This window comes from Dasypus novemcinctus, chromosome 28 (genome assembly GCF_030445035.2).
Source record: "Dasypus novemcinctus isolate mDasNov1 chromosome 28, mDasNov1.1.hap2, whole genome shotgun sequence".
Taxonomy (NCBI): Eukaryota; Metazoa; Chordata; class Mammalia; order Cingulata; family Dasypodidae; genus Dasypus; species Dasypus novemcinctus.
In genome coordinates, this window is record NC_080700.1 from 23,371,567 (window position 1) to 23,390,445 (window position 18,879).

The 18,879-nt window shown below is 37.4% G+C and overlaps 1 protein-coding gene across 7 annotated transcripts in view; it reads right to left on the reverse strand.

The window, feature by feature from the left end:
• The window catches only part of PRKN (parkin RBR E3 ubiquitin protein ligase), a 1,534,725-nt gene that overhangs the window by 1,241,433 nt on the left and 274,413 nt on the right, over positions 1–18,879 (reverse strand). For 4 of the 7 annotated variants that reach the window (XM_058289661.2, XM_058289664.2, XM_058289660.1 and 1 more), the window contains one exon: positions 11,208–11,371. In XM_058289661.2, coding sequence (XP_058145644.1) covers positions 11,208–11,371 — 164 coding nt within the window. Of the gene's footprint in view, positions 1–11,207; positions 11,372–11,595; positions 11,728–18,879 lie in introns of those variants that run through there. The other 3 variants (XM_058289658.1, XM_058289663.1, XM_058289659.1) reach the window with 3 other exon arrangements.

The window sequence follows — 18,879 nt, forward strand, 5'->3', positions numbered from 1 at the left end:
TCTTTTATTTTGTGAATTATTCAAGTTAAATTTTTAAAAATACTAAAATTTACATATGTGTCAGTCTTTTGTAGGTATAATTTCATTTAACACTCAAAACAACTCTGTGGAGGAGTTGGACTTGGCCCAGTGGTTAGGGCATCCACCTACCACATGGGTGGTCCGCGGTTCAAACCCCGGGCCTCCTTGACCCGTGTGGAATTAGCCCATGTGCAGTGCTGATGTGCGCAAGGAGTGCTGTGCCATACAGGGATGTCCCCCACGTAGGGGAGCCCCATGTGCAAGGAGTGCACCCTGTAAGGAGAGCAGCCCAGCATGAAAGAAAGTACAGCCTGCCTAAGAATGGTGCTACCCACATGGAGAGCTGACATCAACAAGATGACGCAACAAAAAGAAACACAGATTCCCATGCTGCTGACAACAACAGAAGCGGACAAAGAAGAACACACAGCAAATAGACACAGAGAACAGACAACCAGGGCGGGGGAAGGGGTGGGGCGGAGGGAAGAAAAACAAATAAATAAAATATTTTAAAAAAAAAACAAAACAAACCTGTAGAAAGATAGGCACTATTTTTATTTACATTTTTATAGATAGGAAAAATAAAGACAGGAGAATATAAATATCTTGCCCATCTCAGGAAGTCTGACTTTAGAGTGTTTCTTATCCACTTCATAGTAATAATTTAAAAATAAAAATAATAATAATTTAAGTATTGGAAAATATAGTAGAATTCTAACTAAATAATTTCACCTGGTAGATGGCATTTTTGAGGTTTCAGCTTCCTTGATACATATGGTAATAAGCATTTGCATGACAACATATAAAACTACTTGATAATGAAAAAATTATAAAGGTGCTTTGACTTCTTCAAGAACAGCATGCAACTTTTTAAAATAGGATTGTTGCAATTATTTGGACCATCCATTCTTTTTGTTTATTTTTTTGTTTTTTCATTTGGGAAAATGAAAATGTTCTAAAATTGATTGTGGTAATGAATGCACAATTCTGTGACTACACTGCAAAGCTACTGATTGTACACTTTGGATGAGTTGTATCTCATCTTAATGTGACCAGAAATGAGAAGAATTGACCCTGATGTGCAAAACATAGGTAAACTGGGCGGGTGGATATTGTGTATTTTAGCAAGTTCTAAAGTTCTTAGTATCTAAGTTTTAAATAGCACCAGAAATATGAGACAACTTTTTGTATTATTTTCTCTCATCTCAAAACAATGTTTTGATGAATTATGCATAAATGGAAAGCAAACACACAGATCCAATTCCCTTTGAAATACTTAAGGATATAAAAATGAACAGAAAAAAATCATTGGCAAAACCTGCACTGAGCTTTTTCAAAGCCCACACATTTGAAATAGAGTTTGTGATATACTCCAATACAGAAACACCACTGGGTTCTTACATTCCTCACTTCTTCCTCTGAAGTCAGAATATTTTATTAATTTAAAAAGCAGAATGCTGTGCCATAATTAGTCCACATATTAAGCCTTGTGCAGACTGACACCTGTGAATGCAAACGGACTCGACCCAGCGTGAGGATCGAAAACTTTCAATGGCAAAATAAAATGCAGTGACGAAACAAAACCCTATATAGACTGTAGTTTTCATGAAAATACCCAGAAAAGTTATGATTTCTTCCCAAAAATTGCATTCCCTAAACGCATTGTGTGCTTCTGTTTGAAGACACATATACACAAAAGGCTGAAACAAATCATTGCTTTTTTAAATCCACAAATAATTGAGCATTCTACTGACACTAAATTTATAAACGTACTGGCATCACAAGTCAGGAAATCTTAAGGGTTTGCTTCCATTCAAATGAATTCATGTGTCCTCTCCAGAAGTACTGAGGAACAGCCTCTTAGCATACTCTTCTGTGCCTTAGAAAGGTTAATTCAGTGCTAATTCTCACTTAAACTTCTGCTGCTAAATGGTTTATGAAGATGGTATTCATATCAAAATTAAACCTAACTTTTGAAGGAAAAAAGTTTACACAGCCTTTTAGAACACAGAAGGGAAGTCCTCCTCTGCTTCCCCATAAAACTGTAGTTTTTGTGTCTTGTGTTTTATGGGCATCCCTGAAGGTAAATTTAAATTATTTTATTACACCCTCTTAACTTTATCTCCCCTTTAACTTCGTATTTAAAGAAAATTAAAGATAAGCAGAGCAAATACTACCAACAAATTAGTTAATTAATTAACGACATGACTCACATCCACCTACAAAGAGGAAATGAAGACAACATCCTCCCAGGTTCAATAGTCATAAATGGATTTGGTGTCTAAGCTTCAAGCAGTTTTTAAAATAAAAATTTTGATTGTTATCCAATAACACCTCAGACTTGTTACAAGTATTTGAAAAGCAGGGGGAGAAGGAAAATGTAGAACTTGGGGGAACCATTTTTGGTTTAGTAGCACTAGGGTGAATAATGTAGTAGATATACAAACAAACTCTTTTAGCTTAAATTCTTCACTAAAATGATAATGACTGTAATTTAAAAATAAAATCAGGTCAATTGGAATGATGGCATTTGAGTTCAATAATGGAAACTACAAAACAGAATATCTGGAACTAAAACTTCAGCGAAGAGGATTAAAATTTTATGATGTATAATCTCTTCTCTTTCATTTGTAAGGTTTCTTAAGAGACAGGCCTCTGCATTATATACTCTAATAAAATACATCCTGTATTAAGATTTTGGGGTTTGGTTTGCTTGAAAGTTCCACTTCCATGCACATTGCCTACCTTGTATAATGTGTTCATAAGGGCAATAAAATATCTGAGATGTATGCCTGTTCGATAAATCCACAGACTCTGTATCTTCAGCCTCTTATAAGCTAAAAGAATCTCAACTCTTTTTCCCCCCTTTAAGTCTACATTTATCATTGCAATCCTCAAAGATGTTTCATAAGTCTGCAGGGCACTGAAATGTCAAGCCTTCCTTTCAAGAGAGAAATAACATTTCCAAGTGTTTTGAATTATGCAAAGAGGTAAGTAATTCAGAGACTGTGTTATGACTGACACACATAAACAACCAGATGCAAAGAGATTAAAGAAGGGTCTTTCTGAAGTGAGCACTTGCTCTGTATGTATTATCATCCTTTGATTCTAGACTCAACACTTCGCAGCATTGAACAGCTTCTGTAATAATGCATCAGTTCTTTAGAGGAACTCTAGAGAGTATCAACAATTGTCTAAATGAAGGAGGCCAGCAGTAAGTTCCATTAGCAAGCCAACCCTTTAGAAAATATGTGTGAAGTGACATGGGTGCCATTTACAAAACCCTACTCTTCATACAAAAGCTTCATTGTACAACTCCTCTCTAAGTATACTAGTATTTAGCCTAGCTTCCTTTTGTCTTACAATCAGAAAAAAAAAATTTTTAATAAAACATTCATTTAAAATGTCATTTAAAGGGTTTTTCTTTTGTATTCAAACAAAAAAAATCATGACAGAAATGCACTCTATGGTTCAAATTTAATGTAGCCTCTTTCTATCTTGTATTCAAGGGAGAAAGTAAAATAATTTAAAATAATATAAGTATACCAATGAAACAACTTTATCTTGAAATTTCTCCTATTACACCAATATTTGGTACAATAAAAGAAGAGCAATTTTTTAAAAAGTGAAAGTTTTCTCCAACCCTGTATCTGCAATGGTTACATGAAAAGCTCAGTTAGTTCCAAAAATTATCAGGCATGAATCTCAAATAAATTTGAAAATATGTATAACTGGAGTACATAATTGCCAAGAACTGTTTATTTTTGTTATTTGAAATGTTTGTTTTGTTTAACCATTTACCTGTTGAAGGCCATCTGGGTTGTTTCCAATTTTTGGCTAATAAGAATAAAGCTTCTATGAACAGCTGTGTAGAGATTTTTATATGAATATGTATTCATTTCTCTGAGATAAATACCCAAGAGTGCAACTACTGGTGATATGGGCTGTGTGTGGGGACTGTGTGCTTATTCATAAATAACCTGGGCTGTGTGTATAAGATAAGTGCGTTAATTCAAGCTTACCTGGAATGTGGAAAATATGTGTGAGGGGTATGTGTTAATTCAAGCTTACCTAAAAAGTATGTGTTAATTCAAGACCTATCTGATACTCAGATAAAACATTTGAAACTCTAAGAAACTAACAAAAAGTCCTTTTGCATATAAGTTTGCACTCCCCACTCCTACATCCTCTATATAAAAGAAACCCAAAGATCCTATTCAGAGCTTGGGTTTTTGAACAGGAGTTTCTGAGTCTGGTTGGTCATTAACAAATTTTCCTTCCCCAAAATATTACTGAGTCCTGGCCTTCCACACGCAATCATTAAATCTCTCTGCTTCCATAACACTGGATTGTATGATAGGTGCATGCTTAGTTTTAGAAGAGATTATTACTAAAGGCATGAGATCTACCCTGCCTTTGAGGTTAGCAACAGGATCTTAGGCTGAATGAAACCGACCCTTAAGGATACAATCACCATATTCCTTATTGATTCTGGTCATGACCTTGCTAGGAATATGTGCATGAAAGATACACAATATATTTAAAGTAATCCCTGGCACCAAGTGATTATTACCTAGAGCCAAATAGCGATACATTTGAAAAAAGACTTGGACCCAAAAGAGGGACATATGAGTTTTTTTGTTTTTTTGTTTTTTTTTGCTAAGTTTTTATGGCTTAGCAAATAAGTTTTTATGGCTAAGTGGTTTCAAAGTGAATTGGGGAGTCATTCCAGAAGTTACCCTTATGCACATTTCAGCAGGATCTCATTGACTGCCATGGTAAACAGTGCCTCAAACAGCAGGGCTCTAGAGATATCTAGACGCTTTAGGCAGAGCAGACAATCTCAGTAATTCAGCACCCTGTCAGTGGGCCTTACTTTGGAATATATGCTTCCCAATATAACAGAGTTAGAGTCATTTATAATTTCCCTATACAGGTCTCTTCTGTTCCCTTTTATTTGACCTTACAATTAGCTCTATGCACATTAAACATATGTCCCAGTGACTGAAATCTTAGGTCTGTTCATACACTGGTTGAGCCCTAAATCTCAGTGGAGTCGCAGCCCACACCTACTCTCCAGTTCATCATACTCACCCAGTACAAGTAACAAAAGGATAATGACGGACAATGTCCATCCCAAAAAACGAAGAATACCTACAACTGCAAGCAAGGCATTGCCCACCTATCTACCCCCATGGGATCTAAGCCCCTTCTCAATCAGAAGCAGAGTTGGCATCACCATCCCCAAATCCTCAAGACTGAGGAATGAACAAACATAAGGGGAAATGCAACTATGGACTAAAGTAGACTTATTATTACAGCAACAAAAGAACTTGTAATACTAATATAAAGGCAGTGGCTGCCAGAGGTTCTGAGAGAGGGAATAGGTGTAACATGGGCCATTTGGGGAATATTTTAATTGTTCTGCATGACATCATAATGATGTATACAGGCCATTATACATTTTGTCAAAACCTATAAAATTCTGTGGTACAAAGTGTTAACTATAATGTAAACTATAGATCATGGTTAGTAGCAGTGCTTCAATATGTGCTCATCAATTGTAACAAATGTACCACACCAATGAAAGAAGTTGTTAATGGGGAAAAGTGTAGGGTTAGGAGTGAGTGGGGAATATGGGAATCCCCTATATTTTTGATGTAACATTATATAATATAAAACTTCTTTAAAAAATATATTTTAAAAAAATCAGCTTTCAATAAGCTGATTAAACAGTATTTACTTATGTTAGAGGAGGTTCAAGGAGCATACAGGGCATTCCCAACATTGTTGTAAAGTTCTCAAAGTATCAAATTTAATAGGTTGATGGGCAGAGATTTGATACAAACCATCCATAAGGTTTCTCACAATAACAGGTAAACTCTTACAGATTGCAGGAATGTAAAATCTTCTAGCCACTGGGCTTGGCTTATCATATCATTTTTCATTAGCCACAGATTTCGAAATATTTATACTATATACATCACTAAAAATATAGTCCCTTAAGTAATCTGGCTTTTCAGTCATTTATTTTTCTCTAATTTGTAACAAACTAAGCTATCAAAGGCTAGAGGACTTGGACTTCTAAACTCAGATCTTATCATATCATAATGTTTAGAAGAATAGGAATAATAAAGTGATGTACTTCAATACTTACTGCAAGAACTCCTTTTATGAAATGATGGTCTTCAAATACGTATATATGTTTTAAACATCATAAAATTGAATATTTGGTTAAAGGAATTTATGAATATCCTCAGTGAATCCTCTAAAAAGTCCAAAAATTCCTACATAAAATAAGCATATTTCTTTTTCTATTTTGAAGGTCACATTCATTATTACAAAGAAAATTCAAATAGAATAACTTCTCTATAAGTTTAGTTTAAATATAACAAAATTTTTCATGTCCTGGAAAAATAAACCTATATTGATATTGATAATACAAATCATATGACTATAGTAAATTCCGCTCCTCAAAAGCTTAAAGAAATTCTCAAGTGCTTGTCATTTTAATGGTTAATCTAATAGCACAGTTTCCCAGTTTGGGTATATACAACTATATTGGAACCCTTATTTTTCTTCTATAATGCTGAATAATACATTTAAAATTACATAGAGGTGATTTCAGAAATGTTGATACAGAGTACATATGATAGATTCAGGAGGTAGAAGAAGAGGTCACCCATTGTTGCAAGAGCTGACAAGAATACTTTATAAAGAAAATCAATTTGTTGTGAATAATATGGAAATGATTCATATTTCATATTGCATTCTTGTAGATATAAGGAAAAGAATAAAAACAAACATGCATAGAAGCATTGTTTATAAAGTAGAAAAAATGGTATAACTCTTTCCAATTTGCAAATAACAAATACAGTGTGTGGCAGACATCTGTTTTATGAAAATGCATTGTAAAAGCAATAATATCATGATGAATCTTTCCTGAACAGAACACTATTGCTATAGGTTTCTATTTTTACTAAATTTGTTTCAGGAAATTGTAAAGTCTTTTTCAGCATGTTAAATTTAAATTCTTCTCTTCTGAAGAAAACATGTTAAGGATCAAAAATTTACTTATAAACTCCACAGAGCTCCTTTTAGTTAAAATGAATACATATTCTATATATTTTACTATATAATATATATAATCTATAATATGTTGTAATATTACATATATACAGTTCTTGTTGTTCCATTAACTTATCCCATTATCATTGCCGTAACTCTTTAATTTATGGCAGACAGACTTGTCATAATTTATGGTATAAAAAGTCTTGCATTATTTAAGGTGAACTCTTAGACTATGAAGTAACAGCTAATAATGATGATGATGACTGCTAACATTTATATAGTGCTTACTATATATGTCATGATCTGTTCTAAGGTCTTTACATAAATTAATTTATTCCTCACAAAATTCCAATGAGATAGGTACTATTTATGTTCTTGTTTTTCAAATGAGCAATCTAAGTCACAGAGACATCAACTTCTCTAAGTATATAACTCAGACATTTTTAGAAATGGTTTCATAATATGAAAAAGTAAACACAACTGAAATACTTAACAGTAAAATGATGATATAATCAATCCAGAATATCCTCGGATAAGTAGGGTGTATAGCAACATGAAAAATGCTTATGACGTAGGATTATGTGAAAAATAAATCAGAACACAAAATTATATTTTCACTCTGGTTACAAGTGTATAAAAGTCAGCTATGTATAGAAGCCAAGAAATAGAAGAGGCAGTATAATATTGTAAAAAGAAATAAAACAAAATAGTGTTTCTATGGCTATGGGATTTAAAATGGAGTCCTCAAAACCCTAAGAACATGTGGAGACCACAAACCACAAGATAAAGAACTCAGTAAACTATCTAACCTGAAAAGCAAACAGAATACTCCAAATATCCACCAACCACAATCAGCTTGTCTAATCTTTTTCTTTAAAAACCTTTGCCTGGAAATGCCAAGACGAAGGGGCAGGATTTGGGTTGCTACCTGAATTGCAATTCTAAGACCCCAAATCAGTGCCTTTGTTGTCTTGCAGCTTGGTTTACTTCTCGGCTGACAATTAAGGGTAGGATTCACTGCTCCTTAACTCACTGCTCAATTAACTTCCTTTCTGCCTGTCTCTCGCTTCACTAATGAGCTTATCCAAACATCCCTTGACTCAGGCTATAACATTTTACTCAAAGCAGAACCAGTCACTTACTGGACTGTAGCTTCAAAGGCTTCTTAACTCACCACAGTCACCACGCTCTAAGGCTCTTCTCTTAGTCTCTTCCATCCTTTCAAGCCCATATAAGCTTCTTTACCAAGTACTTTTTTTTTTGAACTGTATACTTTTTATCCAAAAACACGGTGATCTATGGTTCTCTCCTCTTTTATCTACTCCTTCATTGCTTGTAAGGACAGGAATTTTCTTACTGCATTTTATCCTCACAATTTAGAGGGTCATCAAAACATCCTTAAAAATGTCAGTTGAATGGGTGCAGTCTCCTTTGCTGGCTTCGCCCCTTTATTCCTAAATGAAGGAACTGATCATGACTCTGCCTGCAGCTCTTGGCAAGTGCATCTATTCCAGTAGAACATCCTTAAATATAAATTGAAACCTCCAAGCTCTAGACCTAAATTCCAAATGCCTTGCCTGACATCTCGATCCATATAGCCTACTAGTGTCATCTCTCAAGAATAAGAACACATCATCTGTGTTCCCACAATCAAACTGGATTTTCATACTTTCCTATTTCTCCAGGTAGTACCCTATTTTCTCTAATTTTCCAGACATGCCCTCAATGCCAAGTCCATCAAGACTATGTAAAACAAAGCTCCAAACTCCCTTTTTTTTCACTCAATTTTCAACTTATATTGAAGGTTGTAGAAGATCAGGAACCTCTGCCTTTTCCCAAGTTTATTCCATGCCCATTCCTCCATCCGGATTTCAGTTTATCTATGAAGTCTTTGCTGGTGAATTCTAATCAGAGGTGTTTTCTCTATCTTTAAAACCCTGCCATAAGACAACCAGAAAATGAGTATTACTGCAGGTATCAGGGTTGACATCCTTTTAACTATCAGTTTGAACCACATGAAACTGCTGATAGTTTCAGCCTTATGAAAGTTGTAATTCCATACCACTAAACCTGATATTTCTGTTGGTTTTAGAGTTCCTAATTAAAGAGTAGTCTCCATGAAAGCAGGGGCTGGGTTTTGCGTATTTTTTGGATCCTTTGAGAAGCCCTACACATTCAAAGTGTTTAAGAAAATTTTCCTAAAGTAATGACTTTGAATCCATAAATAATTTATACTTACATGTTTGTGAAATCAATCATCTGTAGCAATTAGTGTAACTGACTATGAAATGGCTTTTAATTGTTTTATGAATTAGCCCAAATGGTAGAGATGGGTCATTCTAGAACCTGAAATTTCAATAGTATAAAATATTTTGGTTCAGGGAAAGGTTTAAGATCACCTGTTTGTGAAAGAAACATTTTTGAATTTAGAGGTTGATGGGTATAGCAAGAAAGCTTTTTAGCTGAGTGAAATAAAAACAAAAAAATCAAAACACTTTTCAGCACAGGCACTTCCTTTATAAAAACAAATTGCCTAAGAGCAAAGCACAGCAATTTGTGCACAAGCAGTTTCCTTGTTTTAGTTTTTTCCTGAAAACAGGGACATGAACAGATATTTGCACACCCACATTCACAGCAGTATTATTCACAAATGCCAAATGATATAAGCAACTCAAGTGTCCATCAACTCAACTGGCGAATGGATTTTAAAAATGTGGTATATACATATGATGGGTTACTATGCCGCTGTAGGAAGAAATGAAATTGGGACACATATGACAACATGGATGAAACTTAAGTAAAATAAGCCCGACACAAAAGGACAAATATTATATGGTCTCACTAATATGAACTTAATACGGTAAGTATACTCATGGGGTACCTGCATGACCACCATCATGGAGAGATGGACTAAAGAATGAGAATGATCTGTATTTCTATAGCTATTAATATTTGTGCTATACTCAAACTCTAAATGCCTTTCACGAAGCAATAAATACCCTACCAGAGAAGAGACAATGATATGATGCCAAACAAGGACCCACAGGGTGTAGCAGACACAGCAGCCCTCCTGAGCTCTGCAGAGGACCCACACGGCTGCAAAAAGGAGCTTGCAATTAACCTGTGCTGGTTAAGAAAAAGGGAAAATGCATCTGCAGGGGTTCTTCAATAGTTATCCAAGCCACGTGCAGTAAGCAGTTCATCGCTAATGCCTGGTCAAAGGGTAACTTCAGTAACCTGTGTTGTATTTGCAGGTTTCCTCAACCTCGCACTGGACTCTGCATGAAGGTGTGATGGTACTGTGTCATCCGCTGCCTAACCAGTTCTCCCTTATTCCTGCAAAAATCACCTTTCCAAAGGGAACACCCAGATAAAGGGAGATCAGCCTTTTGTGGAATGAGGAGCAGTTGTGGTGCCTGGAGGAGTTATGGCTTGGGGAGCAGGGACCTTCTGCTCCCTCTAGAATGCCAGGGAAACTTCTACGGAACCCTGGGGAAATTAAACACAAAGGTGTTTTGTTTGTTTGTTTTTCTTTGTTCCGCTATGCCAATCTAACCAGCTTTGAAGTTAGAAATGTGTGATTCTGATCCTGGGCAGGAAGTTCTCCAGCTTGCTGGGAACGGGGCCCAGAGCCGGGCACCTCCTCTCACAGACAAGAGCAGCAGCCTTCCCACTATCCTCCAGGGGTCACAATTGGGTTACAAATTCCTCATAGCGCACTGACTGAGCAGCCGGATTGGGATCCGTTTACTGAACTCCTTCTTCATTAAGATTCAAGTAGAATAAGTAAGGTAGAAATTAAATAGACGCAGGGATTGTGCACCGCTGCGGCTATCGTCGGTAAACATTTATTCACGAAACCCAGCTCGGATGTGCTCTCTCTCCCTTTCTCTCTCTCTCATGCTCACAGTTGTTCTTCCAATCCTTCCTGTTTGCTGTTTTAATGCATAATTAAGAAGGTCAGAATTAATGAAGCGGTGTGGAGTAAAGTTCAAGGAATCCCCAGGCACTATTTATTCTATTAGAGCTCAGGCACGAATGTCAGATTGGCAGCGTAAGTGGCATTAGCACTGGGGCTGGTGGCCGCCCAGGAACACCCACCCAGGGAGACTCACTCGCAGTGTCGAGTCATTCCGAAGCTCCTTCCCGGCGAAGATCACACGTAACTGGTCAGCTGGAACCCCCTGTCGCTTAGCAACCACCTCCTTGAGCTGGAAGATGCTGGTGTCAGAATCGACCTCCACTGGGAAACCATGGCTGGAGTTGAACCTGACAAACACTGAGCAAGAAGATCGGAAGGGAGAAAGAGAAAACAAAGTGAGTTTTCCTCAAAGCCCTTATCAGCAAAATTTCTGAACTGACTCGCCCCTCACCCACTCTTCAATGTACCCTTACACATTTTCTTTTACTTATAACCTAAAACTTAATGATATAAACATTGTAAAAAAAAAAAAAAATCCCCGTGGGATTTCCCTTTCGTATAATACTCAGTGACCCACAAACCAAAATTGCATGCTCCCTTTGACATCCGCCCTGGGAAACGGAGAGACTCAAGCAGAACACTTGCTTCATTGGAATTGTAAGAGCCCCACGAGTTTACTTAAGAGATTCAGCTCTGACAGCCTGCACAAACTCACATTCCCTTCACGGTACCCCTCAATAAAAATAAAAGGCACAGTGTACACAGTCATAGTATAGCAACAGGAAAATTCAAGGCACCTTAGAGGCTGGAGAGAAAACCCACCCAGGGCTGTGTCTAAGAGCCTGGGTGGTCCCAGCCCAAGACTTCTCTTCCTTTGCAACTAGTGACACCACTGATCTTACTGAAACCACTATTCCCCTTTTGGCATGTCACCCTCTCCCTTGGCAGTGCCATTTCTGCCTCTTCAATGTCTCTCACTTTGGTCCTTCTGTGTCCATTCCTCTCTCAGTAAATCTTTTTCTAGATTCTTGCCATAGCTACCGAACTGGACTCTTGATCCACTCTCTTTTTTTTCCAAAATGCCCTATATATTCTGCAACAAAAGCTTCATTGAAGCAGAGCTCTGACTGTGTCATTCCATTCAACTTTTTCCAAATGTCAAACTGCCCAACTGGGAGAGAGAAATCCAAGTTCCTTCCACACGCCCTACTGGCACAAACCTCTCTTCCATATTTTCTCCAACAGTCCTCTTCTGTACTCTGCTAAACTAAATGCTCCCAGAAAACAACTGTACCCATCTCTCGCCTCTGTGCATGACACTCCTCCTTCCTCATCTATGCCGGCTGAAACCCTGTCCACCTCCACGGACCACCTCAAATGTGACTTCCTCCAAGGGCTCTCTTGCTACCAGCTAGTCAAGGCTGATGTTGGCCTCTTGAGAACCCAGTGGCATTTACCATGCAGAATTTATACTACTTATTGTATTTGTTTCTTGGAAGCAGTATAACACAGAGATTAAAAGTACACACTTCAGAGTCAGAAAGACCCATGCACCCATCCTTCCTTGTGTGGTCCTTTACGGACTTAATAGGCTGGTGCATACAATACTAAACATTACTCATTTTTAAAATTTATTTTTTATTTATTTTAAAAAGATACATAGATCATATAAAATATTACATTAAAAAATACGGGAGATTCCCATATGTCCCACTCTCCACACCCCCCACTCCTCCCACAGCAACAACTTCTTTCATTAGTGTGGTACATTCATTACATTTGATGAATACATTTTGGAGCACTGCTACACAGCATGGATTATAGTTTCTGTTGTAGTTTGCACTCTCTTCTAGTCCATTCAGTGTGTTATGGTAGGATATACAATGTCCTGCATCTGTCCCTGCAATATCATTGAGGACAACTCCAAATCCCCAAAATGCCCCCATATCACACCTCCTTTTCCCTCTCCCTGTCTTCAGCAACTCCTGTGGCCACTGTCCACATCAATGATATAATTTCTTCAATTTCTAGAGTCAGAATAATTCTATAGTAGAATACCAGTAAATCCATTCTAATCCATATTTTATTCCTCCATTTGGAAGACCCTAGGAAGGCAATGCCCACTCCACCTCTCAATTGAGAGGGGGCTTCAGTCCCTCATGGCTGGTAGATGGGACTCTCCTGCCTGCAGCTGTAGACTCTCTCAGTTCCCTGGTGGGGTGGTTGTCCATCCCCACCTCCCTGTCAGCTGACCTGGGTAAGTCCAACGAACTGGAGAGTAGGTGCTACAACTCCACTGTGGCTCAGGGCCGAGTTCGCACAAGAACAGCCTAGAGATTCAAGTCTCTTGGGCATGTACCAACCCAAGCACCAACCACAGGTTCAATAAAAGGGATAGAAGAGGCATGTGTAGAGAACTCACATCTGAGTCCAACTCCATCACACTCAGGAGCACAAATTCCAAAGTAGGGACCACTGGCAAGGCACCAAACTCTAGAGCCATCTGCCGTGACCCTGAACACTACTCTTTTTTAAAAATATATTTTTTATTTATTTCTCTCCCCTCCCCCCCAGATTTTTGTGTCTGTTCGCTGTGTGCTCTTCTGTATTTGTTTGTATTCTTGTCAGCAGCACCAGGAATCTGTGTCTCTTTTTGTCGTGTCATCTTTCTGCGTCAGCTCTCTGTGTGTGCGGCGCCACTCCTGGGCAGGCTGCACTTTTTTTTGCATGGGGTGGCTCTCCTTACGGAGCACACTCCTTGCGCGTGGGGCTCCTCTACGCGGGGGACACCCCGGTATGGCACGGTACTCTCTGCACACATCAGCACTGCATGTGGGCCAGCTTTGCCACATGCAGCTTTGCCACAGCTTTGCCAGGAGGTTCTGGGTTTGAACCTTGGACCTCCCATGTGGTAGGTGGATGCTCTATCCATAGAGCCAAATCTGCTTCCCCTGAACATTACTCTTTAAGTCATAGTTCCCTAGTCCTTAAAACCATGGAGGGGGAAATGGATTTGGCTCAACGAACTGGGCTCCCGTCTACCATATAGGAGGTCCAGGGTTCGATGCCCAGGGCCTCCTGGTGAGGGCAAGCTGGCCCACGTGGCAAGCTGGCCTGTGCAGAGTGCCAGCCCATGCAGGAATGCGGCCCCATGCAGAAGTGCCACCCTGCATGGGAATGCCAGGCAGGTAAATGCTGCCCTGCACAGGAGTGCTGGCTGACACAGAGAGCTGGCACAGCAAGATGATGCAACAAGAGACACAGAGGAGAGAAAATAAGAGGACATAGCAGAACAGGGAGCTGAGGTGGCGCAAGAGAATAATTGCCTCTCTCCCACTCTGGTAGATCCCGGGATCAGCTCCTGGAGCCGCCTAATGAAAATAAAAGCAGACAGAGAAGAACATACAGCAAATGGACACAGAGAGCAGACAACAGGGGGAATGGGTGGGGAGAAATAAATAAAAATAAATTTAAAAAAAAACATGGAGGGTGATATGTATTAAGTTAAATAATATTTATAACATTTACAACTATCACATAGTATGCTTAAAAATTAATGGATATTTGCCCATGTCTTAGCTTTTTTTTTTTTTAACTTTTTTTATATATATTTTACTGTCTTTAAAATTTTAAACATTCCTCAAGGGCAGGTACTATAGCTTATGAATTGCTGTATCTCCTTTATTATAGCACTCTGTCTTACTAGTTCTCAATTCAAATATGAGATGGTCCACCTAATAATAATTACAATAAAATAGCAATGCCAATTATAATTGAACACTTTGATGTACCTTGCATATGTTATTTCTAAACCACCCTAAGATCCTGACATGGTAGGTATTTTTGGCCTGATTTAACAGAATAGTGAGTGAAGGCCTAGAGAATTCTAATCACTTTCCAAAGGACATCAGCTACTTTGGAATGGAATGAGAATTCAAATTCAGTTCAGTCTAACTCTAAAGCCCATTTCCTTTATAGTACAATAAATTGCCTAAAGCCTTCTCAGAAGAAAAGTCTACATTCCCTTTCCCTACAATAAAAAAGACAAACAACAGCAACAAATAGGCTTTATAACATAATTGGAATATTCCTTTTACAGGTGAGCAGTAGAAAATGGGATTAAAAATATACAAACTTCAATGAGGCGCTAAGAGCAAAGAACAATAAACAATGGTAAGACAGTGATATAAAAATGATATCAAAATGAGAGCAGGTGGCAGAACGACACCACAAGAGCAAAAACCTGGCATATTTCACCAGCATGGAAAACATTTAGATACAGCAAGGATCAGCAGTGACGCAGTGTTCCAAATAAAGAAAATTCATGAAAAAATACCGATTACAGAGGAAAAGATGCTTTTGATAAACTTTAAAGTAGATATCATGTGACACCTTTGAAAATAGAGGGCAAGAAATAAAAATGTATTGGACGCCCTTGAGGTATATTCACAAAATGCCCTGATCAGAGACCATAAGACAGCCAATTCATCAGATGAGACACAGGACAAGTTAGGAACCATAAGGGAAAGAAGATAGAGTCCTGGTTCTAAATTTGATTTTCTACTAGTGTGAAAAGATTTTTTAAAACAGTAAAACACTATAGGGGGCCATATAGGAAGAAGCAGCTGGGGACTATGCAGCAGTGACTAAAACAGGATGAAAATTCCAGAAGATATGTTGATGGTTCTCCAGGGGGTCAAATCATGGGAATTCCACCATAAGGTCAAGAATTATAAAATAATAATAATAATAATAATAAAGGGCAAACACTGAAAAAATTATACTTGCTAACTCGGTGCAAATATTCAAATTATTAATATCTAAAAACTTTTTTAAACTTTGTGTTTGGATAAATCATACAAATACATTATACTTGCTAACTCGGTGCAAATATTCAAATTATTAATATCTAAAAACTTTTTTAAACTTTGTGTTTGGATAAATCATACAAATACTTTAGAATTGAATATTTTTGAACAGCAAGACATATATTTAAAAAATATGAATTTAAAATGGAAAGACTGATCAAATATATGGCAGATATTTGGTCAACTAAAATATTTGTGTGGACAAGAACAAACATCTTACATAAGTGTCCTGGTCAGTAGGCCAATGTCTTTATGGGGAAAATACTTACTGGCAGTGCCACAATTTTCTGTGGATCACAACCATTTTCCTTCATATGTGAGCGATTTATCAGGCCCCAGCAGGACTAGCCCCTTACTCAGTCCTCATTTCCAAAAGAAAGGAGATGTGGGAAGCATCCAATCCTCTTCCTCTACTATCTCTTCAAAATATCATAGAAAACAGAATGTCTTTGGAGCCAGGAAAAGAGAAATTTACTCCTGGTTGTATCACTTGCTAACTTTATGATTTAGGATGAGTTATCCTACCTTGACTTCAGTTTCTTTACCTATTAAATGGGGATAATATACATGACCTCAAATGTCTGTTACAAAAGATTTATTGAGATTTTGGATGCATCCAAAATTTTTAGAAAGAGTCTTCAGGATAGACCCTAGCACATAATACATTCTCCAAAAATAGTTTCCTAATTTTAGTCACCTAGACACAGAGCTAATTAAAACAGCATGCATTGTTGTATTGTAACTAAGGTAGATTAGATGGGATGAGTAGTGGTTAGGAGGATAAATACTAAATACTGTAACCTATTTTTCTACTTCTTGCACCTCTTCATGACAAACACAAAGCTTCCATGAGACAAAGAGAGAAGACAGAGAATTTAGCTTGTCTCCATTTTCTGAGATTTAATTATAAATTAAAAGTTTAGGAATGCATTGTCTTAATGACACCTATTATAGCATTAGACACAAACACCATAAACATTATCAATGATGTGTATGATCAATAAACACCATACTGCATGATAAGGAAAAAAGATAGTAAGACACATCCAGCCTTACGTTGAAAAAAAAAAACTTGTATTCAGATATATATTTCAGTGCTATTAATTATGATCACAATTATCTTACTTCTAACCAGGGTTCTGAAGATGTAGAGGATATGAAATAACTGAGAAGAAAGAGGGGAAGGCATCATAAGCTCATGGGTGCTTATGTTTCCTTCAAGCCTATTTTATTTGCAAAGTCTGGTTGTGGGGTAAAATTTTGAATTATGATACTTACAATGATACATCTAATGCTACTCACATGATGAAAGCCTTCTATGATTCAGGTCGCCTCCCAAGCATCTATTTTACCTCCCCTGCATGAAAGTAGTCATGAGGCTAAACTTTCAGGAATGGACTCTGATGAGTCAACATTATTCTACCCTTTCAAACATAGTGTGATTGGTCACACATAGCTTCAAGGAGTCAGCACCTGGCATACCGCTGGCCCCAGTGATTGATTCAGTGGAATGCAGGTTCACTAAGGTGGACCGATCAAGGTGAAACCCAGGACTTGTCAAAGATTTGGTGACAAGGAGCATCATGTGAGGCCTAGAAATGTTCACACCATCTTGCTACTGTGAAGGAAGCCAGTCAAAGAACAAAGTCAATGGAGAATGGGACTGCTTTGCTGAAAGAAGCAAAGAAAAACAGTGAATATTTTCTGAGTCTCTATATAGAACTTCTTTGGTTTGCTTCTTTATTCTTATTTGAAAAGGATTTCTACCCAGGGTTGTGACAAGTAAACTGCTTGCTTTATAATCCCAGCACAATTTAATATATGATCATAGAAAACTTGGATTTTACCTGGTTTTTACTTTATATTCTTATTTTAAAAACCAACTTTCCCACAGTTTTCTTCTACTGCCTCAAACCTAGGGTCTTGTGACTCCACTGGAGTTATTTTTAACTCTTGTGAAAAGCTATGGTTACATACTCTATTTAGACGAAGTTAATATCTGTAGGAATAGTAAATGCAATGTAATTACCCTACAGGATAACAAATGGACAAAACAGACACAAACATTAGATACTTCTGAAATTATTGTAGCTTGTAACCAACTACCAGAGTCAGGGAAAGACCAAGTTTTAATGATCCAGTTGTATATCATAGCTGTATATAAAATGAAACTTGTCTTTAAAAAACTCTAAAGTAAGTTTGATAGAATATAAATAAAAGCACACAAAATCAAAATCAGGGCCAGGAGGAATATTAAAAATAGCATAGACACAGCTCTCTAAAGTCTTCAGAAGGCAACAATATTCTTCACTCATTACATATTATTATTGAACAAAATTTCTTCTAAAGTTCTATTTAGAGAAGATGCTGGTCATAAACAGAGGACCTTATGCTCTGTAAAGTGCATATGCCATCACTAAGTATATCCTTTCCCCTGGTGCTCACGGTGACTAAAAGTTTTAACAAATATAGAATACCCACTGGGTATGTATATCCACTTGCTGTGAATCATACAGCATAGTTAGTATTCAGGAAGTAAAATCTGTTTTAATCTTACTCTCTTATCTTCATGATTTAAACCTCTTGTTAAAGGATTACTATCATGTGACTTCACTGGTGAATATTTTGTAATATACTGGAAGATATTAAAATTAACTGTCTATACACCATAGACACAAATACACACTTTTTTTTTTTTTTTTTTTTAGGTACTGGGGCCTGGGATTGAACCCAGGACCTCATATACAGACTCAACCACTGAGCTACATTGGCTCACTAAGTTGGGTTTTTTTCGTTGTTTGTTTGCTGGTTGTTTGGTTTTTTGTTTCTTTTAGGAGGCACCAGGGACCAAACCCGGGACCACCTAATGGGAAGCAGGCACTCGACAGCTTGAGTTACATCTGCTCCCTACATCTTCTTTTGTAATTATCTCTTAGACGTTAGTGTGTACATATGTAGTGTGTGTATATACATATAGATACATGAAATGTTAATAAT